Genomic DNA, 25,283 nt, shown 5'->3' on the forward strand with positions numbered 1-25,283 from the left:
GACTCAACCTTACTAGGAACTAGGCGGCGTGAAAACTCGTACAAGTGATAAAAAAACGACAAAGAGCAAAGTGTCTGAAGGAGACAAAAAAAAAGAAGTAGTTTACCTGACTACGCATAGGTGACGCTACCATACTGTGGCGAAAACGAAACCGATCTTTTTTTTTTTGTTGTTCCTGGCTGGAATGTGGCGCCACGTCTCGGAGAGCAGGCGAAATACCCAGTCTATTTTGAGGCGCCGTCGATGTGGTTTGGTGCGGTGCCACCATTCGTGCAACCTACTTGGCGTCGCGATGCGGCGGTTACCGTTGAGAATGCCGGCAAAGGTCGCATCTCGCTCCTGCTACAAGACCGAAGCGTGCAGCCGACTTTCGAATGAAGGTACGAAACCGATGTGACAGCCCTTGTGCACGGAATAACTACCTTTTCGAACGGCTCCGCGGCGGCTTCACTTGTTTCCGTACTCCGCTTTTCGTGGCGGGAAAGAGTCCGTCTTGTGTGTTTTTGGTTGAGCGACCGTGGTCGGTTTGGTCGGTTTCTGTGTCTGGTGCATGGCTACCAGGTCCAATTCTTAGTTGCGACGACATGAGCAATTCGTGGTTACGCTCTGTAACTCTGAGAAGAAAATGCTTTGGGTGAGCGTTGATGTACTCCAGAGCATTGGCAGCATTTGACAAGCCAGTGCGTTGTTGACGGCTAATTATTTTTGCATTGTGGGCTATAATCGCGTGTTGGCGTGAAACGATTCAAAATAAAAAATGCCGTTTCGCTGCGCTTAGCGTTAACGGAGTGTGCCGTGGTCTGATACACTTATTGAACTCTAAGAACAGCGCAACATTTAATTCTCAGTATAGTGACGAAACTGATAACATTCTGATTCGTGAAATGCAGTGACACCGCAGTTACCGAACGTATCCTGTGCGTTTGCCAAATGGCTGAGTGATTAGCGCTGTATGTCTAATTTTTTCTCGTCAACTTGGTAAGCGTCGCTATCGTGAACGTTATTAAAAGCGAAGGATGTAGTATATTTCACTTTGCTTGCCGCTCTGTAACTGTATTGGTTGCACTTCTAGGAGGGATATCTAAAGTATGCACTTTCCGCATGTCTCACTGAAACATGTGGCTCATAGTCAGTCATACAATGCAGAAATATGAGAAAAAGCGACGATATGCTGCTGCATTGCATAATTTTTGAACCTGATACCCCGACCTCGCGTGGCAAACGATGAAAAACACAAGCAATATTGTAAAACAAAAAGAACAGAAAAGGAGAAAGAAATTGTGAGGAGATAAAGCGTCGTGCTGAAACGTCCTTGCTGAGGAAAATAGCCCAATAATAGCTGCAAAACGTATTTCAATTTATTTCAATACACCCTGCAGCGCCGAAACATTATGACAGGGGATCGAGTGGGTACACAATGGAATATACACAACTGAAGGCACAAGTACAGAAACAATTTCAACATCATTTAGTTAATAATGGAATACCTACGGGGCAGAAACCTGGAGGCTTACGAAAAGGGTTCTACTCAAATTGAGGACGACCCAACGAGCTATGGAAAGAAGAATGATAGGTGTAACGTTAAGGGATAAGAAAAGAGCAGATTGGGTGAGGGAACAAACGCGAGTTAATGACATCTTAGTTGAAATCAAGAAAAAGAAATGGGCATGGGCAGGACATGTAATGAGGAGGGAAGATAACCGATGGTCATTAAGGGTTACGGACTGGATCCCAAGGGAAGGGAAGCGTAGCAGGGGGCGGCAGAAAGTTAGGTGGGCGTATGAGATTAAGAAGTTTGCAGGGACGGCATGGCCACAATTAGTACATGACCGGGGTTGTTGGAGAAATATGGGAGAGGCCTTTGCCCTGCAGTGGGCGTAACCAGGCTGATGATGATGATGATGGAATACAAGATTCACAAATCATCGACTGCGCTAGAAAATGCAGCAATACTGGTTGTCACGACGTCTTCAGGCAAGACATTTCATTCCGAAACTGTTTGTTGAAAGAAAGAAAACTTCGTGTAGTTTGTGCGGCGTTGAATCTCCCCTATCTTACAACGGTGGTCCCGCCTGCAGGAGTCGTTAATGGGGAATATTTAGGTACGTACTTGAACTTATCCAGTCCATTGTGTTGTTATAAATCGAATGTGAATGTTTTAAGTCTGCTTCTCTCATGGAGTGTCTCAATTTCAATACCGTATTTTATTCCTGTTACACTTGCTTTTCATGAGTATTGTTGTGTTACAAATCTAAGTGGCACAGTTTTTGTATTGCCTCAAGCTTATCTATGTAGCATTGTTGTAAGCATTCCATACCGCATTTGCATATTCCTAGAGGCGTCTAATCAACGAACGACACGCTGCTTCCTTCAGTTTCTGAAGGACACCTTTAAGCTGGTTTTAAAGCGAAAGCTTTACTGGCAGTGAACTTGCGATTTAGCCGTGGCCGTGCTCCGAGGAGGCACATGACGTCACACCGCGTTCCTCGTCGTTGCGTTCGCCAGCTGCGTCGCATACCTGATAACATGTCGGAGGATTGAAAACGAGAGCTCGCGTGCGCCGCAACGACAGTTGAGGCGGCAGTATGGACGGCGACAATTCTGATAAGCAGGAGGAGGCCTGGAATCGACATCGGGGCGGGATGAAGAGGAAACGAATCGCCCCGGAAACAAACGAACAGCGCGCCGAACGACTGGCTAAACGCCGCAACATAGCTAGACAACCAGACTAACCTGGACTTGTAATCAAGATTAACCATAGTTTCTAAATGAATACCCTAGAGGGAAATGTGGCGCTAGTGTCTGCGCGGGCTCTCATGAACCTACATGAGAATGACGGGAAGTACAGGCTTCGGATTGACTTCCATCTTTAGACTAGTGGCATTTGCTTGCGGCGCAGTAAACGAAGCTATACTTAATTATTATCGCGTAAAATCCGATTTTATTTCTGCAGTATACTATATAATGTACAACACGTTACATAAACTTTGTATGACTTTGAGATTGAAGCACAGTATACTATGGTTTATCAACAGAGCACACCAGGGTATGCATTCTTGTGCGATTCCGTTCCCGATTTAACGCCAGAGAATAATTATTTATTTATTTTTACAACTGCAATAACAACCGTGCATGTACTTACATAAAAATACTCATCAAGTACTTATGGAAATAAAAATGTTGCATTGTGAGAAAGTGTTAACGCTGCGCCCTTGAGAGGAATGCTACAAGTGTCGTTTGCTACGACGCCTGCTCGCTGCAAACGCGAGACTTTTCTCGCATACGACAGACACTTGCAAACTCTCTGGCTCTTTCGAAAGGCTGCGTCGGCTGTCACGATTGCTGAACGTCTTCAAGTACTTTTAAGCACATCTGCTGCAGTGCTGGTTAGGGCGCTTGTGGCCTCCTACGAGTATGCTTCATTATATTTTATATTGACTTACCAAATTCGAAGCGTTATGGCGTGATATTGCACTTACCCATTTTGCGACACTATAGACTACAGCCAGTAAGCAGCAACCTCTGCTACCACAAGCAAGTTTGTGTTCTCAAAGTCCTGAAATACGCATTTCAATAAGCACGTAAACGATCAATGCGTAACGAAGCCTTCAATAAAATTTGATTGTCAAGCCGCTAGAAGTACAAGTGTCTGTCTTGGATCAGTAGTGCCTTCTTTTTCCTATTCTCAAGTTTCATAAAGCACGTAACGCTACGGCGCCGACCTAATACACTTAACAAACCAAGGTCCAAACTGTCAAAACATGTTCTTTCAACGTTTACGATGCCGTGGCTTTCTCGTCAGGACTTCGACACCACACCGCAACCGTCGACACCACACCGCAATCGTCCCAGCCGCTGGCCCAGCGCGCTATCGCCACTCCGAGCAACAGAACAAAGGCAGAGAGCTTTGAGTTGCACTGTCCCACTGCAGGTTATAGCAGTTGCGTTTGGAATGCAACCAAAACTGCCAAAAAATATTTGTAGACTAGTTCGCCAGTCCAGAGAATGCCGATCCGTAGTTTGTACTTCCCATCATTCCCATGATGGTTAAACGATAGCAGCGCCAGATTTCCCTCTAATTATACTAATATGAAACTCTATGAGATTAATCAAGGCTAACCATGCTATGCCTTAGCTTTCGCTACGTATATCCTGGCATAGCCGAGCCGAGCCATTGTCAATTTTTTCTTTTCTTTGCAATTCTCTCGCAAATGATTTTGCGATTCCAGCGGCGACGCCGGCGGTACGTCAAAACGACCAGGGGAGAGTGAGCCCGTAACAGGCGTCGCTCTAAAAAGGCCCACCTGCGTGCTCGTACACTATGCCAACAACGTTGCTTTAGTATACGCGGACCTCTGTAAGCGAACAAGTAAATAGAGGGCACTGCTGTGCAATTATCCGGTGTTTTTTTTTTTTTTTTTCTCTTGCAGAGTGCTCTCGCGATTTCACGTTCCCTCCGACTGCCATGGTGCGCCCTATAGAAGGGCTGCTGCAACCTAATTGCTGTCCCAGTGAGAGGCGACGACAACATCGTTCCGCTGCAAGTGAGACATGCCATTTTATATGCGGAACTTCAATAAATGTAGGGAGATTTCAACATCACGCCGAGGTACAAGTGGGTGACTGATAAGGGGGGAAAGTAGACGATGGTACTCGTGAAAAGCGGCTTCCTTTATACGGGACATAACGGAAGGAAAGAAAAGGTGGCATTTGTCTATAACGTTGCTTTTTCTTTATTTCGTTAGTCCATTGTTAAGAAGCAAAAAAAAAAAAGAGTTCATTTTGATTGCACATTTTCGCTGATCGCATCATTAGAGCCGTTTAATTTCATCGAGAAAAAAAAAATAATTCGCCGCTGTGTGTAAAAAAATACTGTAAAAAATAAATAAAGAAAACCTGAAGGATTAAATTTTACTGGGCTGTAATTAACCATGGCCAATTTTTTTTATGACGTTTGTAATGTTTGGTACCTCATGTTCTTGAAAAACTGCTACCTGCAGGTTTAACTTCGCAAGCGGGAAACCGCCGTAACTTGTTCAATCCTAGCAAAACAATTTGTGAGAAACCAAATGAGTTCGCGGCGTTCAATTCTGATTTGCTTGACCTTTTCTTCTGCTTTCGTTTCCGCTTCCCTTATTGTTTCTACGTTTTAATCATTAATGAGAACAACGCGTGCAATTTTCTTTCTTTGGCTTCGACGTCTGTCGGCTTCATATGGTTGTCAGGAGAGGTGTAATACTATCACCTTGATGTTTGAATTGCTTGGTTAACACGGGAGTTCATTTATTATGTTGCGGTCGCTCGCTTCATTGCCTGCATGCTATCTGAGCGAAAGAGTGGAGATTGCAGTAAAAATAGGAGGTGGGGTGGAACTAGGGTATCAAAGGATGTCGAAGTCGAAGGACGTCGAAACTCAACTACATGTACTGACGGTGTTTACGGTGTTTGCACGGTCGGAGCGCAGGCGTATCAAATACAGTCGTGTTTGCATCGTATACGTGCATGTTACGTACGATATTTACCATTATGCACCTGTCATGACGCGCACTATAGAGGAGTGTGCACAAAATGTACTAGTGTCGGAAGGCTTGACTGCAGGGCAGCAACAGCCGCCGCAAGTTCTTTTGTCGGGGAGGAGGTGGCTGGCTCTTTATTGTTTTACCCCTGCGGCGTGGCCTGAAGCACCGCAGGGTTCTTTTTCTTGTTGTTGTTGTTGTGGCTGCCCGCACTTGCTGCGCTAGGAGCACGCCGCGCTCGGTCAACGTGCTGTTATCAACGAGCAACGAGAGTGGGAAACATGCAGAACTCTTGCCTCGCTTGTGAAAACGCTAGCACTTGGTGAGCACTATAGTGCATCAACCTCCACCGGGAAGCGTTTAAGATCGCGTTGAATTTCTTTTTCTTTCTTATTTTAAGTTCGAGGTGAACTCCTGGTGCCAGAAAACGTGCACTCGCCAAGAATAAAATACATCCAATCAACTAGACAGACGATAAACAGGACGCGGGGTAATCTTCCCGAGGTATGCACCCGAACACTGCATGATAACAATAAAATTCAAACAGCGCTATACGAACCGGACCAGAATGAGGAGGAGACAAACACAGCGCAGACAAACACAGCGGCAGCGCTGTGTTTGTCTCCTCCTCATTCTGGTCCCGTTCGTTTAGCGCTGTTTGAATTTTATTGTTACCATGCAACAACAACTCGCCCAATCCGCTGCCCTTCTGCCGAACACTGCGTCACCTCACCCATAAATAGCCGCGCGCCCATGCTTACATCTTCATTGTGATCAAGGGACCCGTACGGGGCCCGAAACGTCGGTTCTTTATTTTTATTTTATTCTTGGCGAGTGCGCGTTTTTTGGCACCATTATGTTTCCTCGCCAGACGAGTTTTCGTCGAACACTTGACTATGAGATGAACTGCTCTAAGACACGGTAAGACATTAAAAAAAAAAAAAAGCTTATTTAATTCATACAACTCCGCGTCGTGCAGACAGACCAGTAGAGTGTTCTGTAGTGAGGGTCATCTTGAACCGACGCGCTGAGGACAGAGCATGCCGGTCACTGCAGAGACCAGACCGCCTGAGAGCAAGGGCTCCGGGATTTATGTGGAGCTCTTGGGCAAGACCCAGCAGCTGCACGCGCGCGTCGTTCACGCGCGACAAGTTGCGCTGCGTTCGAGCCGCGTTCGCCTTCGCGATTCCCGGGGCTTTCTTGCGAGTGCTCGGTGTCGTGCAGAAAAACGCGCTTTGCTGCATCGTTCGGGCCGCTGTGAGCGATCGGGGAGAAAGCGCACGATAGGCAGTGCTTTGTTCTGCTGGGTTACATATCACTGGCGATCTGTCAGTTTATCATGTTTGGCTGGTAAATTATGGGATGAAGCGAAATATTATTGTGCCCTGCAGTGCCTCGTGTTCTTACGTGCGCTCATATCTGTTTGGCAGTTTTAGCATACCGCAACCACTCACCGCCAGGGTGGCCAGTCAGCTTTGAGCGCACTGTTGCGTTTCGCCTGCGACGCGCGGTTTTGCCGGCGCGACTGCGGCAGGGCGGCAGACATTTTGGCCCGTTCGGCGTCGCCGCAACGCTCCCCGCCAGGCGTTTCCAGGCGTTTCCAGGCGCGACTGCGGCGGGGCGGCAGACATTTTGGCCCGTTCGGAGTCGCCGCAACGCTCCCCGCCAGGCGTTTCCAGGCGTTTCCAGGCATGTTCCGATGCCACGTGTCTTCATGTGCGTGTGTGAGTGTATGTGCCATTGTGCCCGAACGGCGGCGATGCGACAGAAGGGGGTCACCCTCTCCTTCCAGTCTTTGTGCCCGACCGGCGGCGCTACGACAGTGTGCGTCACCATTAGCCCATTGTACAATCACGTGCTCGTCTATTGAGGGGTTCCTTCTTGCCCTCAACTGCGAGAGTATAAAAACAGCTGCCCCCGGACGCCAAAAGGAGGGCTCCGATTTCTTCTGTTGAGTAAAGTGCACTCCCGTCTCTCTACTTCGGTCGACCTGACCGCCAACTCTTTGCGATGTTAAAATAAACAAGTTGTTTTGTTGTTACCAGTCGACTCATGCTTTGCCGGGACCTTCGGATGCTTCCAGTTGTACCCCAGGCCGCCAGGCCAACGCTACCCTTGGGGCTTGCGACCCAGGTACAACCACGGGCGTCAGCGCCGAGTTCCCAACAACCGATGCCATCGGTGGGATCCAAATAGCACCAGCTAATTCGTGCTATACGGATGAACGCAGGACGAATATTAGCTAGCACGGGCTAAGGCTGGGATTATATGAACGGCACAATGGCTGTAACCGTACGCGACATCCATAGCGCTATGCTAAAACACTCTGTTCGTCACGACGTGCGTGAACGCGCCGGTTTGTTTATTGTTACAGCAATTAACGTTCGTTACGGTCGTCACACGGCTGACATTCAGAGCAGCCAGCCAGACATCAATGTCGCGTTCTTCAAGATGTTTTGCGTGTAAGTCGCTATTACTAACAGTCTTTCCGTCTGCTTCAAACGCGAAGAGCCAGAATTCTAGGGTTTTATATAGGTGTCAAAAACCGCGATCCAATTATGAGGCACGTCGTAGAGAAGGACTCTGGATTAAATTAGACCACCCGGGGTTCTGTGGCCTGCAACCTAATATGCGCGGCACACGAGCGTTCCTGCATTCCGCCCTCATCGGATATGCGGCTGCCGTGAACGGTATCGAACCCGCGACCATGATCTCAGCGGCGCAACGCCATAGCCGCTGAGCCAACCGCGGCCAGTAGCCAGAGTCTTCAATGACAGTAACGACGGCAAATAATAGTAACAATAATAGGCAAATGATAGTAACAACAGCAAATAATAGCGCAACGCGCAGGATAAACAAAAAAAAAAGAAAAAGAAGAAGAAAAAAAAAAGGCGCGACATGCAGTTACGCGTATCCTCCTTGGCGCCTTGTTTGTGTCGAGCTATTTTTTTTTCGTTTGCTACAGAATATACAAACTTTTACAGTATTCCGTCCTTCCAAGTGACAATTTATATTTTTTTGTGCGGCTGTAGCATGAACAGATGTTCGTAGTGCTGCAAGTGCTACTGTGCTGTGCGGTGACAGTGTGCGGCGACAGTGACCAACTGTGATTGCATGTCTGTGCTGCTTTCTTTCTTTAACTCTACTTTGTTGTCACTATACCTCCCCCTCCCCTCTCTCACCAGCGTAGGGTAGCAAACCGGATCTTCCCCTCTGGTTAACCTCCCTGCCTTCCCCCCTCTCTCTCTCTTTGCGCGACCCATTATTAGCGATGGTGGACGTCACTTAATGTATCAGAATCACTGACTAACTAAGTGAAATGAAGTGACGATATAAATATTAAGTTAATTGTTTTAGTTAACTCACGTAATGGTCGTCTGTCGAATGTGCCGCAGGTTTCCGTATTCGTTCTGCTGCGATGGTTGTTGACAGCTCTAAACTGGGTTTGCTGTGTCCGTTTCTCGTTTCCGTTACGAAGTCGTCGTAATCTGCCCACCACGCGAGGTCCTCCCTTCCCTTCTCTTCCTCCTCCTCCTCCTCTGGTAGGTAGAATACGTTGGCTAGGCCATTGTGCGCGTGCTCCACCAATCCCACATGAAAGAGCGCACGTAGATCTGTGAATCCGACGCTTCGTAGCGGACGCCGGTCGCGGCAGGCGAACGTTAAACTACGAATAAACGCTGCGCCCTATAGCTGGCTCTCGCTGGCGTGGCAACTTTGAACACGCCTTATAAGCTACGGTGGAATGTGCGCGCTTGGTAATTTGGGCTGGGTTTTGTGCGCCACCAGGACTCTGAGAGAGCGTCGAAGTCTATGCGTACATTTCTGAGGCAGCGGACGAAGACGACGTCGGCTCCATTTACACGAACACGAGGCGAGCGTGTCGGTCAGCCCGATCTGACTGCTATTACCAAGCTGTCTTGCCAAGCTGGTATATCGAGACATTCCTTGCAGGCGGCTTGACACAACGCGCCTCGACGCTCCCTCGGCCCGACCCGCTAGATGCGACCGGATTTCGACTGAACAAGCCGAATCCACCCGGCTGTACTAACGTAAACGTAAGTGTTGCGCGCATTGCAACGGAAGTTGAGAATAACCGCCCGATTCTCCGCCGCTCCTTCCACTGTGGGCACGCGCGCAGGAAACAACGCACAAACGACAAATGCCTGCGTATCTTTCGAGAACCTGCAGCTGCTGTCGCAGTGTGAACGCGCGCGCTCAGGGTCGTAGGAATCCCCGAAGTCGGCAAATTAAAAAAAAAAAAATTTCTCTTGTGCACGCGTGCGTGTTCGCTGTACTGTTTGCGTGCAAGTGGCTTAGAGTGCCCACCTTGGTTCGCATCGCTTTTCCTCCTCTTGTCCTCAAAAGAGCACCGGGGCGTCCTTTCCTCGTTGCCGAACCGATAAGGACACATTCTATATTTACCCACTCTACTCTCTATCTCATCTCCTTCGTCTTTGTCACTCTCCCCCTCTCTCGCCTGACATAGTCATTGCTTCATACAGTGGCAACCTCCTCGTGTTGTCGCTGTACTTCTGGTCCGTGTTTTTCTCGTTCTGCAGCACTGTGCACTCCTGTCGTGCCATGAAGTTGTTGCTGTCGCCTGTTGTCGTTCACTCAAAAAAGAAAGCAAAAAATGTGTATCTAAAAGAAATTGAGAGGGGGACATCTTTAGCTCCGGCTATACCGAAATACAAAATTCACTATGCTCGGGCGAGAATAATGAAAAAAAAAAAAACGAACAAGAAGAATAACACTCACTAGACACACACACTAAAGTCACTAGCGCATAAATAGTGTCGCTATTCGGACGTGAGCACCTGCAGCATGGACCAATACCTGGGACAGTCATCCATCACACAGTCGAAGTGAAGGAGGAGATATACACGAGTTCTTTAACGTGTACGTACATATGCAGCATCAATATTTGCACGTTGAACTGACCGCTGGGGACAACACTGCTGGGATCTCGATACGTTAAAAAAAAAAAAAAAAGCCGTGACGACGATATCCTTGTCGTTGCTCTAGTTCCCACAAAAGAGGGCGAACTAACTGTTGGAGGATGGGCCGGTCACCTCCTCACCCTCGTGCCCTCTTCTCCTATCTCGCCCTCATTTCACCTCTGATAGCTGTTTCCGCGGCTAAACTCGCGGAGCAAAGCTGAGTGACCCGAATTAGATGTCAGCAGAAACGACATTTACCAGATGTTTCTTTCTTGAAAATCTGAATTAATCTGAATACTTCAAGAGGCGGACTATATACTTCCGCGGGAAATCGAAATGCATAATTAATTGAGGGGAAAATTTTCGCTACTTGGCTTTTTTGACCTAGGCGTCCCGGGTAATGCAATACAGTTTACGAATTGGAGCCGGTGAGTTCTCAAAGCACATTAATACGTATCCATTTAGAAGGAATTCCTTGGCGGGACATTGATTTCTAGATATGTCTTCCACGAACTGCACCACGAAATTAATTGTTGTTCCAGTTAAATTTGTACTGCACTGCTAAGAGCGTGCTTTGTCGAAAATATGTGAGTAGGGAAACAGTGGATTTTGCCGCAACTGTGATGGCGATTACTTCAAATATGGTGCTAGTTTCAAAGTTCACTCCAGTTCTCTCAAAAATCAGCGGCTTCACTTTACCAATCGCAACGTGTACCTAAACATGGTTAGTAAAATTTCATTATTTCATTTTCTTAACCAATAAGCTAAATATTTACTGCGATTTCTTACGCAGTTAATTTCTGACTCTTAGAATAATCAGCCACAGGAAATATTTAAAAGGTATGTTAAAAGATTAGTACGTGCGCTGACATTTCCGACTTTGCAGTTCTTTTGCGTTAATTTAAGGTACTAGACCTCGAAATTGTAGAAAATGGGCTGGTAAGACTCGGAGAGCCCTAGGCAAGTTCCTCTTAATAGTTTTTCAAGGAACCATATTCGGTTTCATTTCTTAGGAGGTTCACATCTGTCGTGACATCACGGCGTGGAAGTCACGTGGGTGCAGGACATTGGGGCACTCTCTGCGGCTTGATCGGTTTGCCCTTATGCTGCCACTTGGTGTGAAGCCCGATGTGTCGCAGCAAATAGCAGACAACCGAGCGGGGCGCAGCGAGTGCTGAAACTTCGCGATGTCTTGCTCGACCTCGTGACCACCTTTTCCGTCGTGACGTCATGACACAAAACTCCTGGGAAGCGAAACCGAAGTTCGTTCGTTGAAAAGTTATCATACTACATTACTTAGGGCTGTCCGAGCCGGAAATATCACGCCAGTACATCTTTAACATAAAAGAAAACATGAATTTTTTTAAAAGACACATTGGAATCTATGCGAAGCTCGAGTGAAGCGGTTAGTCGGCTTGTGTACAACTAACGGCCATGCGTACCGTTGTGTTTACTCTCATCCCATGCAACGTGTAATTTGATGCAATGTTGATGCTTATACGCCTCGAAGGTCGCAACTTTGATGTCAATAAATTATTTTTAAATTTACGCACTGCGCCGCTCACAAGCTATGGCGAAACGCAAACACCAAAATCAGGTGGGTCCACAGCGTGAGACGTCTACGCAGTGACGTCACGCGTACGAAGGCAATGTATGACGCTTGTCGAGGGAAGCACACGTGCTAAAAGGTTGTCGAGGAAATAATGGCGATGGCAGTTGTATGCACAGAAAGTACGACACGTATCTAGCTACATTTAAGGGTTATTTACCTCTCGTGTCACAGTGGCTCGTATACCCCATTCTGGAGGATTGGCCAAGAGCCGCCACTCAACCAGGGGCACGTACCGAAGGGATAAATAAATGAAAATTAAGTAAATCAAACAACTCATTAAATATGATGCGTCATTCGATTAACATGTCGGTGTGCTTTAGAGGTACCCGTGAGTCGACATTATTTGTTCAGGTTTCATGTAGCAACGTTTTTTTGTTGTTATGCGGGACAGAGGCGTGCTTATTCGCACAGCTCTGCCTGTCAGCATGCAAGGGTTATGCAAACGCGTTCGCTGGTTCTTTCGTATGGCGCACATGTGACCTTAGTGTATATATATATATATATATATATATATATATATATATATATCCAAAGTATATTCGCCGGTACGTCGTACGACCGAGCAGCAGCCACTGCAAATTAGGAGGGTAGGCGAAGAATGCTTCGCTTTAAAAGAATAAACGCCTAGTATTTAAAATTTCATCAACACAATGATGGTCCGGCTCCGTCTTCGCTGCGCCCGTTTCTGTGTAGAACAGACGATCATGCTTTCTTATTCTGTCACAGGTTCGTGCATGAAACAAATAAATAAATAAATAATATAAAATAATGAAAGTAACGCTTATTCAACTTGTAGTGAATTCTTGAATTTCTGTATTTTTTTTCTTTAGGTGCTTCCTCCCTTGGACTCTGTCACAAGGCTGCTTGAACAATTGTTGCATAATTTATAATTGTTTGATGGCTATACTGTAGCTAAATTTCGTATACGTGGTGTAGTTTTCATTTCTGGGGTTATTCCCCAAATATTCCTGTCGTTTTCCAGTTGGTACTGAACGCCTTCCGATTCCACCCGAGTCTCGACCAGTCTCTCACAGTGAATATCATGAGCCGTCAACATAAAACAAGCAAGCAAACACAAACAAACAAACGAACAAACAAACAAACAAACAAACAAACAAACAGACAGACAGACAGACAGACGGACGGACGGACGGACGGACAGACAGACAGACAGACAGACAGACAGACAGACAGACAGACAGACAGACAGACAGACAAACAAACAAACAAGCAAACCAACCAACCAACCAACCAACAAACAAACAAATGTTGGACAGACGGATAACCGCGGACTGTTTACCGTAATTGTGTCGCGATGAGTTTCGCTTTCCTTCCTCGCTTGAGAAATCGACGCCGGTCAGAGCAAAAGGGAGTCGGCGCTTCGTACGAGACACATCGGAATGGGACGTTTTATTTCGGTCATCGGTCAATCGCCGCTTCGATATGCCGGACGGATGAATAGCGGCGGCAGCACGGGGCTGCCTCGTGCTACCTACATACCTTACCACTTCCTTACCCCGTTCTGTGAGGGAAGATTCTGGTGAATAAATATGGCACGAAAGAGTTCTAAACGGGAGCTGTCCTTGCTCGATCGCCTTTCAGAGAACAATATCTGTTCCTGAGTCTTATTTTGAATCGACTCCTTTTGATTTATCATTCGTTTTGCGATTGGTCGCTATCTCTCACCGAATTGCCTATTCAGCTATCGCTAGGATCGGCCACTCGATGGGACGATAAGAAAGGAATAGATTCGGGCGCACAGTATCCTTACAAAATATGGCCGCTGATATGCACTCCTGCCTGTGTCATTTGGCGCGTTCCCAATCCAGCAGTGCTGAAGCACCTCATCCAGTGCAGCTTTTCTTCGGCAAAACAACCTGAGTTAAACATTTTTTTGTTGTCTACTGCATTGCGCTGATGTATATCGGGAAAAGTTGCGCCGTCTCGCACCCGAATGATCGTCGTGCTAGGACGAGAAGGAGGTGTGTAGGGAACCTTGAAAAAAGGAGCTTCCGCAGGAGCATACAACCGCGCACTCATATGCGTATATCAACGCGGCATCCTCGCCGCTCCTCCCCTTCGGCGACCACTCGAAGGCGAGGTGAGTAGGCAGGCAGCGCTCTGCTTTAGGACGGAGGGGAGGAGAAGATATCTCACCTCGGCGAAAGGAAAACACCGTCGTCTTAAGCTCATTACAATGAGCGCGATAAGAATAGTACGGACATATATTCAGATAAAGCGCGCGCTGAGGCCCTTCCGGAAGGCTCCTCATGCACACGTGTGCACAAAAGGGCTGGCACCCCCCACCGTTCTCCCGTCCTCTCTTCCTCCTCCTTACCGGCCAAACATACCCGGCGTGAGCATCGTGTTTCCCCTGGCGACACTGGGCAGTCAGCTGTAGTTGACGTTGTTACCCCCAGCAGTTACTCGCGCCCAGCGCTGCTCCTGTCGTGGCGCTAGCAGGGAACTCGTTCGTTGAACTGCGCCCGCTGCCGGGTCTGTGTCGTCACTTCACGTGGTGTGCCGTGGTGCTGAACCAGCAGTATTACAGCCTCTGTAAGCACTCCGGTCGTTTGCAGTGGCGGCTCCTGTGTAACTAGGGCTCCGCTGTCTTTCGCACACGCCTGACCCCATTCTTTACGGGGTGCTTCACAGCGCTACTTGCGCGGGATACGGTCTTCAAGCAGCAGTCACGCACGTCTTCCACGCATTTCCTGCCGTCCCATTGCGACGCCAGTGCATTGCGCGCCCTCGTACAGTGCCGTGGCTGTCTCCGAGGTGTGCCAAAGAGCGGTTGCGGTAGCAGGATGCGGCTGACGCCGAAGGAATTAGAAGGCCTGCTGGTGCACCAGGCGGGGTACCTGGCCCAGAAGCGATTGGCGCGTGGTCTGCGGCTCAATCATCCCGAAGCTGTGGCCCTCATCGCTTGTCAGGTGAGCGTGGGATACGACAGAGTTCTTGCGCGTGCGCGACTGGCACTTTCTCGTTACCTTTATAGATTTGGCGTGGAGAGGTTGTCAGTCGGGTACAGGTGGACCACCACAGCACGTACTTCTGACCGGTCCATGACAAATGCGGTCGACAGTCGACATGCCGGGTCGGATCATATATATATATAACATATATATAGCATGTATAATCATAATGCGTCAACTCTAAGGGCGTGGAGTGTTCCAGCGCATTTTGTTGGTATTGAACATCCGAAAGCAACGCGCGTTAAGCCAGACAGGGCCATCCCGCGGTATCAGCGCTACTCAATTCCCTAAGGTCGACGTTACCAGCGAGGGCTTCGAGATCTTGATCATGTAGGAAGTTGCACGTTAAAGGGAAGCCTTCCTTGGGCCTCTTCCTTCGACTTTTACACTGCTGCTGCTGCTTTTGTGTTGCACGCCGCGTGAAGAGGTGGTTCAGAGCGTGCATATACATGGCATGGGCATAGCAGAGCGGAAATGTGACGCGACAAACTCGTTTGGACCTTTCAATCACGTCCCTACAATGCACTCTGGAGCTCCCTGGGCATCACCACAATACCCTCTTGACTGCTGCAATTATGCGTGACTCCCCGCAAAAATTGCCGAAACTGCAGCGCTTATCTTTGTGCTAACGCGCAAAGACCCGGAGGGAAGGTAGGAGTGGATTGTATAGAATTGTAGAGAAGAGATAGAGAGAAGAGGCAGAGAATGGGTAGAACCGACGCAGTCCATACATGGGGGAGGGCGAGAGAAAGAAAGGTGCCGTAAGACGGCAAGAAAACGCTACTACTAGACAATGCAGCGGTTGCAGACAAATTGGATAAATTTAATCTCAAGGTACGGTGCGTACCAAAAAAGTAAACACTGTGCAAATTTGTTAAGTAGACAACTGACACAGGGCGTTCGCACATAAAATCAAAACTGCGCTCGCCGTGGTAGCTTTGCGGCTGTGGCGTTGCTCGACGTCGCGAGTTCGATCCCTACCGCGGCAGCGGCATTTCGACACGGGCGAAATTCAATAGCGCTCGTGCAGGTAAATTTAGGCGCACGCTAAAGAACTCCAGATGGTCAGAATTACTCCGCGGTCTGCCACTACGGCGTGCCTTATAATAAGATTGTGGTGTTCGCATGTATAGAGCCCAATAATTCAATTAATATTTAACACTCCTGCCACTGTGCGATATGCCGTGCGAGGCAATGACAATGCTAACCTTCTCGGAGGTTATGAACAGTGGCGCACAAGAACGCCTGAAGCAAACACATCTCTTTGTGTGTTCTGTGTACTACGCAGACAAAAAGCAGTGGTGCACGCAAGGTAACGTTTAACGTCAACTCACCACTCTCGTATTGGCATTAAGCGCAGTCAGAACGTGCCTGCAACTAAAAAAGAACTGCCTCAACTAAAAGAAATTAAACATTGGCCGTGAACATCACCGCTAACTGTCAATCAAAGCAAACAGAACACAAAGGTTCGCTTACATCTATCCCCACAGCACGGGGAATCCGCATCACTTTTTTCTTATTTTAAACTTCTACCGGATGGTTCATTCGAACGTCTTTCTAGGCACCAGGCTATTAGCTGTAGCGCAAAGGCGAACCGAATTGTGTGAGCGCGTTTCAACTCCCGGAATCGCGTGCTGTGGGGCTATGACGGTTGCGAGAGTGTTTTCTTGCTAACTATACAAAACACGTGATGAGAATCAAACGTCCCAGTGGTTGAGCAGAAGTGTGAGGCGATGATTCACTGTCACTGAACGAAAGATGGGCTAGATTCATTCATTCATTCATTCATTCATTCATTCATTCATTCATTCATTCATTGGCTTTTGAGCCGTTACATATGTTAGTCCTGCCCTGAGATAACGTTTTTCCATTCCACCAAAACCCAGCGTGTGGGCCGGGTCTGGGGTGTTTATTCTGTTGGAAATAAAGTTATTTCCTCCTCTTCCTTTTCCCCGAAGTTAAATATACCTACCTAACGCAACGATGATGATGATAATACAAGTAGGGTCAGGTGCCACAAGACAAGACAAGAGTGGCCGACGAGGGTAGTCGAGGGTCCCATCGAAGTAAGGAAGACGCGGACACTGAGATAATCATAAACCTGCACTTCTGTCGAAAATTTCCAAGCCACTGTTGGCCTTATCGGACATGTCGCGCCGCGTGCTCCAAAGCCCCGGATATTGACAATAGTAGGGCTCCTCATTCTACCTGCAAGTTTCGGCGTGTCGAGGCTGTCTGCATGCAGCAAGGTACGACATAAGATGTGACCACTGGCGCTGTGGCCTTGAAACATTAGCCGTGGTACATTGAGAAGCTGACGACGAATTCCGTGTACGGGATAGACGGTATCTTTCTTTCTCTTGGAAACGACGTGTGTGTTCTGGGGAACATAGCAAGTAAACAACTCGAAGTAAGCTAACCCTAAGCACGGGGTCTCGGCCACCGCGTTAATCTAAAGAAACGTTGGTGCCGGCGGTGTACAGCGCCGCAGTGCGCCTTCCTCGTGAACAGCACTGAACGCAGGCGTGCTTTCGTTCCTTCCTAGAGCGTTTGCATCACGCCGCGCTGAGCTTTCTGTCGTGTTCTCCTGCTGACAGCGCGAATCTTCAAACTCGGGACGGAATGCAGCGAGAACAGGCGTTACACAGTATAGGAACGCGACCGTCAGGGCGTTGAACTTGTGCTCGCTTTCTCTCAATTGCGGCTTTCTGCAGCCGTTGCGTGTCGCGCGGCCGAGCGAGCCCGGAGAAGATAGCGCGGCACCGCCTGAGGGGGCTTCCGCGGTGTAGGCCACGGACTGCAAGGGGGCGGCGATGACCGCACGGCGGCATCCGGCGGATAAGACAGGTGGGCCGGCCGCTTCAGGCAGGTTCTCCACATCGGCAGCCGCGCTGGCGCTCAGTTACCGAAGGGTCCAGGCCGCGCGGACTCCGCGCATTGTTTACTGGACAAACAGCGGCAGCGTATAATGTCGGTTACGTCTCGCTCTCCAGACGAAACGTCTGTTCTTTCTTGCGGCGCTTATCGCGATGCTTGTTGTCGCATGTGTCGTGTTATCTCTGCTCCTGTCAACGAAGCACTTCTGGACGAAAAGGAAGAAATAAATTAAGAAGATGCCCGATTCCTAAATAGCAAGACTCCAGACCACCGTGCTCCAGACATTGTGTAAGTCCATTTTTAATGCACGGGTGCATTGAGCGTTCCTGTCGCATACTTCTCCCGTCTCCCAGTGCAGGGTTGCCGGCTATGTCGACCTCCCTTCGTTATTAAACTGGATCATGCTGCGTCCGGGCCGTCTGTTCTTTCCGTTACGCCGACGGTGGTCGTCGTAATTACCGTGCGGTTGTTTTCGGGCCACCACCTTATCATCCCCAGCGCCTCACCTTCGTAGTAGAGTATGGAGAAAAACCTAAACTTTGTTTACCAGCGCGACTGGGATTCTAACCCACGGGCGCCCCTATCTCCTACGGAATGTTGCAGCTATGCTGGTATATCCCCCCCCCCCCTTCTCGCCACGGGGGCCGCCCTGGATCCGCCTATGACGGGAAGTCGAGGACGACGTCGTTTGCGCCGAGAAGTTGTTCTTGAAGAAAAGGTAGCGGTTACCACTGTGCGAGGCTTGCTGCTGTCGCAGTAAATGAGTGCAGAGATGGAGGAATGCGGACAATATATGTGTGGAAATGAAGTCAACGTTTGATTTAAATGTCTTTTAGCTCTATAAGCATTCCAGAATGTTCTGAGCGTTTTCATAAAGTAAGAAGCAGTGCGCAGGACGCACGAAAGCTATCGCTTCGGGTTATCAGTCTCTTAACGGCATTGCGACAAGTCCGACTTCCTGACCTCCTCCTGGCATAAACATCTTTCCTCTCCGATGAGAGTATTTCAATAGATTGATAAGGAACTGGCTCGTTGCCTGGTGACCTTTGTTGTGTCATACTGCGAGTACCACGTAGCAACCGCGAGGCGACGGGAGCTGCCATACTACACGCACCACGTGGCTACAGCGAGGCGACGGGAGCTCCCACTTCTCCGCGACGAATAAAGAATTCGACGCGGGAGGCGACTTCAAGCCATCTCCGCGACGAATAAAGAATTCGACACGGCCGACGTCATCACCCTGCCCCGCTTGGTTCCTGCCGACGAGGGGTCGCCGAAGAGATTTACGGCAGAACCGGCCCATTGTGAGGAAATAGAGTCGCTCCCAGCCTCCAAGTCGGTCTGATGCGCTCCGACTGCTACCTGTACGCTACCATCCACTATCTGTAAATATTGTATAAAGTTTTTCGTTTCTTCTTCGTCTGCGAAAAGAGTCTGTCTTTCGTCCTCCACCCCGAATTCACAACACCTTATTGCACGTTTGATTCGCATAGAATGTGCGCTCGCTTCATTCTTCTATAATGTCGTTCTGGGGGCTTTCCCGTTTTAAGAAACAAGAAGAAGATCATAGCCGCCGTCCAGTTACTGCCCGCGTTGCTTTGCGCGTGTTATGCAGAACCTACATATGGGGAGCTGGGAACCGCGTGCGGGTTAACGGCACACAAATAAGCGCTGTTAGAGCGGTGGATAAGGCTTCACACACTCTCATTAAACCTAGAGGTACGCCGAAAACGCGTATCAGGAGCATCGTTCACCTACTTCCATTGTGAAAATACCACAGCCGTAAACGTTCTGGAACGAACGTTTTCAATTACTTCTGGGTGGTTGACTGCGACATAATAACAAAATTTGCACGATGTCTTATGCACTATATTCGCACGCTATGTGATGTCGTCATATGTCTTCATCAGTTGAAAAAAGTGCAATACACTTTTTGGGGGGGCGGGGGGCGGAGCATGTGCAGCAACATCAGGAACATCACTGAATGGCTGCCACTGTAGTTATTAGACGTCTTAAGGGTAGTACTGTACAAGGTAAAGGGAACACGTACAATGTCCCATTACAGTGACCCCTTTTCACTCTGATATGCTTCAACGCATTACACGCTTTTAAAGCGGCGAAGCCATCTTCAGGAACCCAGTCATTGTGCAACACATATTCGACCCTTGCCTCAGGCGCAGTTCTCAATGCATGTCTCGATATGAAGTGAATTAGGCCTACACTGCCTAAAAACAAATGTCTTGGGCTTAAATTTGACTTGGGCTAGCTATCTAGCGCATAATGGCAATTACAGTGCGGCTGTGCTGCAGGACGCGTTCTTTTTTTGTTATTTTATTGTTTAGCGGTGAGCTGGGCCAATTTTTCGGGAGCTCTATGGCTGGGTGCATGCATACGGGAGGATCGGTCGGGATTCGGGAGTCTCCCGGACGAATCGCGAGAGTTGGCAGGTATGCACTCACAACCGTCCTGTGAGCTTTCTTTTTTTTCCCCTTTTGTTTTAATAATTGGCTATTCGATATAATCGTTAGCTGGGGACAAACAGGTAAGTCTATCAATCGCGCCTGTTCAATATTCTGTTTTGGTATATCTGGCTTTTCATAAGCAATTAAGGGTGGCATCTTCATCATGGGCTTGCGAGGACGTTGTATCCCGCCCTATAGTAGATGTGGGGCGATTCTCCAACGGTGGTCGCCATATCTCCCGGCGTACCTGTTCGCAGAATGGCGCACTCACAGCAAGCAAAGTGGCTGCGTGCGGTTTTGCGTTGCAAAGAAAGCGGGTGAACATAACAGCAGCGACAAGGCGTTGAGGTCAACTGAACACACGTGCCTACCAACACTCAAGAGATAACGCATGCGCACGTGTGAGAGAACGAAAAAAACATCCTCACCAGTGTGCTGCGCCGATTGTTCCACTTCTGTCTAGACAGGGTCACACGCACAAGAAAAACGACTATTTGCGTTGTATACAGGCTTGAAGTACGCGCATGAAGTGGAAGGCTTGCGACGGCCATCTACTACGACTGGGAAAAACTCTTCTGGCCCAAGCTTGGCCGGTTGTATGGTGGCTTATCAAGCACCGGTTGAGCTAAGCACGGCAAGCTATATAGGTCGGGATGGTTGGCATCGGCATTACATCGTTACGACTGTCAGGGTGCCTGCGTTGTGCCTACGTACTAGCCAACGTAATCGCCTTACATGGCCCGCCCAAATTCCCCTCTGTCCGACGATTTGTCCCGTGAATCAAAAGAGCTTTTGGGTGGACTTGGACATTTCGATTGTTTTGACAGCTATTCAGTCCTGACGTGGGTGGAGGCTGGACACACCGCGACTACGTTGATTTATTAACGTTAAGGGCCCCGTGTCACATAAAATCGGGTGACGGCGTCTTGCGTCGGGCTTCGTTTAGCGAAACGTCATTCCGATCCACAACCATGCAGGCCCTCCACGTGGCGCAGAGGCGTTACTGAAATAACTGAATTCCTCAAAGTAAAATGCGTCAGAAAAATCGTAAAGTACAACCTAACCACAACCTGCAGGCGTGATAGCGTCGGAATTGTAATTTGAATATACCAGAAAAGAAACAAAACTCAAGCATAAACCATTTTCCAGCGTTTCTACCATTCAGGGAGAGGCGCGCTGCGCTCGGTTTCTTGCAACAACACCATCCAGATGGCGGTCGCATCCGCGGCCCTCACAAGAGGCCGCGTTTCTACCAGAAAGCTCGCCCGCTCGCCTTCGTGCATAGCGTTCGCCGCCAGCGTTTGCCGGTAAACGTTACGGTTACATAAGCTGCAGTTGCCGGGAAACGTGAGAAGCAGTCAGGGATCCTTGAATGCTGTCGGGTTCCACTCTTAAAGGCGAAGCTTAAATGTCCTCCGATTTTAATTAATTAATTTATGTTGGCCACGTGTATGTTGATCAGCTAAGATTAAGTGGGTAGAAGCAAGATTGAGGAATAACATCGGCCTGACTCAACGCCACCTAGACTAGTAGTGTAGTGTTGCCTCACGTCGGCCGATAACCACGGTGCCTTCGTTGTGCCTTGCGTGGTCTGACATAAATATGTTTGGTCGCCTTCAACCTGCCCGGCGGTTTGCTCTGCAAAAGAAAGGGCTTTTCGGTAGACATCTACGTTTCGTTTGCGATGGACAGTCAGTTCAACAGCGGGCACGCATGTCGCATCACGGATTTATTAACTTTTTTTGGCGGTTCATTTACCTGGGAATACCGGCGTGAGCTCCGTGGTTCGGCTGACACCGTGTGGAAATCAGGAACGCGCGTACGTTGTCTAAGTGTGGTAGGTACATATCCCTCCTTCTTGAACTGCCGCAGTTCTCCGGTGGCGCGACGTCACGAATCAAAGATGGTGACAGCAGGGTATTTAAATACTATTCACGAAGCTCGTGTTGTTATATGGGAAGTATAAATAGCAGCAAACATTTTGCTGACTAACTAAACATGCGTGGTGTCAGGCGTCCAAGCTATAGGACACCCGCGAACAGAGTTCACTAGACCACCGCGGGCACTCGCGCTCACAACGCTCGTGAGATGAAGAGTGACGGCAGCGGGGAGCGCGTGTGCTTGTCCCAAAGCGAACGTTCCGCGCTGCCGCTCCCTTTACCATTATTGCGCCGCGTCTCCGAAACACGGCATATCGGGTGATATCCAACAATGTAGGCCCTTTTCACGGCGATTCCATGGGGACGCCATGTTTGATCACGTGGTGACGCGTCCATTGCTTGCCTCAGCGGCCTCCGTTGCCTCTGTGTTTACAGTGGCTGTGCACGACGCCGGTGCGCCTCGGCAAACCTCTGCGTAGGCAGATATCGTAGGGGGTGACTGGGTAGACAACGCCAAGCTTCGGCCACAGCTTCAGAGGACGTGTAAACGCTTTCGGAGCTTCCTGCTTATGAATTAATCAGGATCAGTGTGTTTTGCTCTTCGTTCTTTATTAGACAAGCATATTGAAGCAGGGGCCTGCCATGTTTCTGAGTCAGTAAAGTTCCTCGCTGCGGTCACTGTCTGTTTATTTTCTCCTTAATTACTTGCGGGTGTGCTCACTTACAATATAATTGTTTTTGCTGCGTACAAGGGCTTGGAGCGTATGTTCAAATACATGTAAAACGCAGAAACGTTCTTCTGAGATAACCTTTGGAATGATTTTAATGAAATTTATCGTATTTGTTAAATTCTAGTGACTGCTGAAGCGGATTTTCGATTTAGGGCCTGAAATAAAAAAAAAAGATTTCAAAAATTCGAAAGTTTGAAAAAAATAGAAGCACGAAGTTTATAAGTTAATAGCTGTGCATCAAGAACAGATATCGAGGCTCTGTAAACGGCCCCCATTAGATCATTCAAAGCAGACAAATTCGATATGTCACTTTATATCTTACGTGAATTTGTTACGTTGTGTACGGGGGTTCTGCAAAAGCTGTATTATCATATTACTATTTTTTTTAGATTCATGTGTACCACATCAGTTTTGTCCGCTTTAGGTGTACTATCATATGCAAGTCGCAGAATTGTGATATCATTTTTTATTGCTGAGCTACAGAGTTCTAAACTTTATAGTTTCGTTTTCTGAAATTTTTTAATTTTTGCCAATTTTTATATAAAGAATTGACGACCTAAATCACGAATTCAAAACCAACAGTCACTATATCTTGTTTTTCTTTTAAGTGCGACTATTATAACCTCGTCAGATTTGGTGCAGTGGTTGCCGAGAAAAACGAGTTCTCCTTTTACATGTATTTAGATAGGAGCACCCGAGCTATAGCTTTCTCTTATAGATGCTAGGCGCAGAATGACCAGAAAGAGAGGGCCCCAGTCCGCAACAGCGCGCAATGTGCATAAGCACGGCGTATCGCCGTGAATAAGGCGAAGTTCGATCCCAGCATCGGGCGAGTAATTTTTTGTTTTTGTTTGACGTGTGAGCTATTCGGCGAGACAGCAGCTGCACCCAGCTTGCCAGCAGCCACGCTCAGGAAATTTCGGGAAAGTTCGCAAGGAAAGCTTCATCTTTTAAAGAGAAATGTTTCGAAGGAACGCCGAAGGCCAACGTAGAGCCAAGCTTATAACGATATATTAGTGATCCAAAATGTCCAAATTAAGCGTCACCTTTACTGACAAAGCTTGCGCCAGTGAGTTTACGTGTTTACAAACGTGGACCTGTATTGATGCCGTCAGTAGTGACCAGCTCGCTTAAGTTTGACGCATGCTGTTAGACCTGGAGATAACAGCTGCAGGCGTATCTGGCATATGCGTGCACCGTGTAGATGGAGCAGCACGCGCTCCAAGTGATGCCCGTACGCAACTCCATCCCTCACCCACTTACCTTTCTAAGTTTCTGCTTGCCGCATTCTCGCAAGCAAGTACTAGTGTGCAGTAGAAGTGACCAAATTGCACCTTCTTTGGTGTTGAATTGCGATGCTCGAGCTTCATTATCGGTCGTTTACTGATCTGCACGAATTGTAGCCGCAGTTATTCTCGACGGCTTATGACATTCGAGATGGTGAAGCACCGCGCTTGTAGGCCACGATCAGCGGTGCTTGTTTTCGAATGTTGTCTCTAAGGAATGTTTGCATGCAGTATTGCCTTGCTGACATCACAAAATTAACGCAATTTGTTGCATAAAGAATTTTTTTATATACAGCGTTGCGGAAGTGAGGAAGTGCGGTGTCAAAGGTATATATATATATATATATATATATATATATATATATATATATATATATATATATATATATATATATATATATATACCTTTGCCTATAGGCGTATACATCGTCACAGCAGATGAAGCACAATTCAGGAGATGAGCATCGCTTATGCAAAGCGTTGGACATATCGGGTATTTCAGCGAACACTTAAAAAAACATTAAATCTTGCCTGTGGCAGATACCACAATTCTGGTCCATGGGCTGGTCTACTCGAAGAGGCGGACATTACTAGCACTAAAAATTGAAATGCATAATCGATAAATTAACAACAATTCACGAATTACGTTTTTGACTAATTACCTTATGGCAATTACTGCAATTTACAAATTCTAGCAGGCGAGACTGCAAGACATATCCACTTGAAGATAATTGTGTGGGTGACGCCTTTTAAGAATATGCGCCGTCAAACATGCGTTAAAAATGCACTCTGGTTCCACTTACTTTCTTAACAAAACGTCGTTTTATGCATTGAAGCACAAAAGCAACTGGAACGCCAATGCATTTCTCCGCAAAGTTCCGGAATAAATATCTCGAAACTGGTGTCATCCTGAGAATTCGTTCCAAGGGCATCCGCCTCGCGAACGCCCAGGCTAGAATTTGTGCTTCAGTTAGTCTTATGACTAGTGGCTTTGATAAGCT

At 47.9% G+C, this 25,283-nt stretch overlaps 1 protein-coding gene across 3 annotated transcripts in view; it reads left to right on the forward strand.

Moving 5' to 3' along the window:
* The first annotated feature begins 242 nt into the window (after positions 1 to 242).
* The window catches only part of LOC142575353 (urease subunit alpha-like), a 134,006-nt gene continuing 108,965 nt past the window's right edge, over positions 243 to 25,283 (forward strand). Inside the window, exons 1-2 of one of the 3 annotated variants that reach the window (XM_075684661.1) lie at positions 243 to 380; positions 4,431 to 4,544. Coding sequence is in view for 2 of the 3 variants with exons in the window: in XM_075684658.1 (XP_075540773.1) it covers positions 14,879 to 15,004 (126 nt within the window). In the remaining variant the exon portion in view is untranslated. Of the gene's footprint in view, positions 381 to 4,430; positions 4,545 to 14,385; positions 14,664 to 14,726; positions 15,005 to 25,283 lie in introns of those variants that run through there. The other 2 variants (XM_075684658.1, XM_075684660.1) reach the window with 2 other exon arrangements.

The sequence above is a fragment of the Dermacentor variabilis genome, chromosome 3 (genome assembly GCF_050947875.1).
Source record: "Dermacentor variabilis isolate Ectoservices chromosome 3, ASM5094787v1, whole genome shotgun sequence".
Taxonomy (NCBI): Eukaryota; Metazoa; Arthropoda; class Arachnida; order Ixodida; family Ixodidae; genus Dermacentor; species Dermacentor variabilis.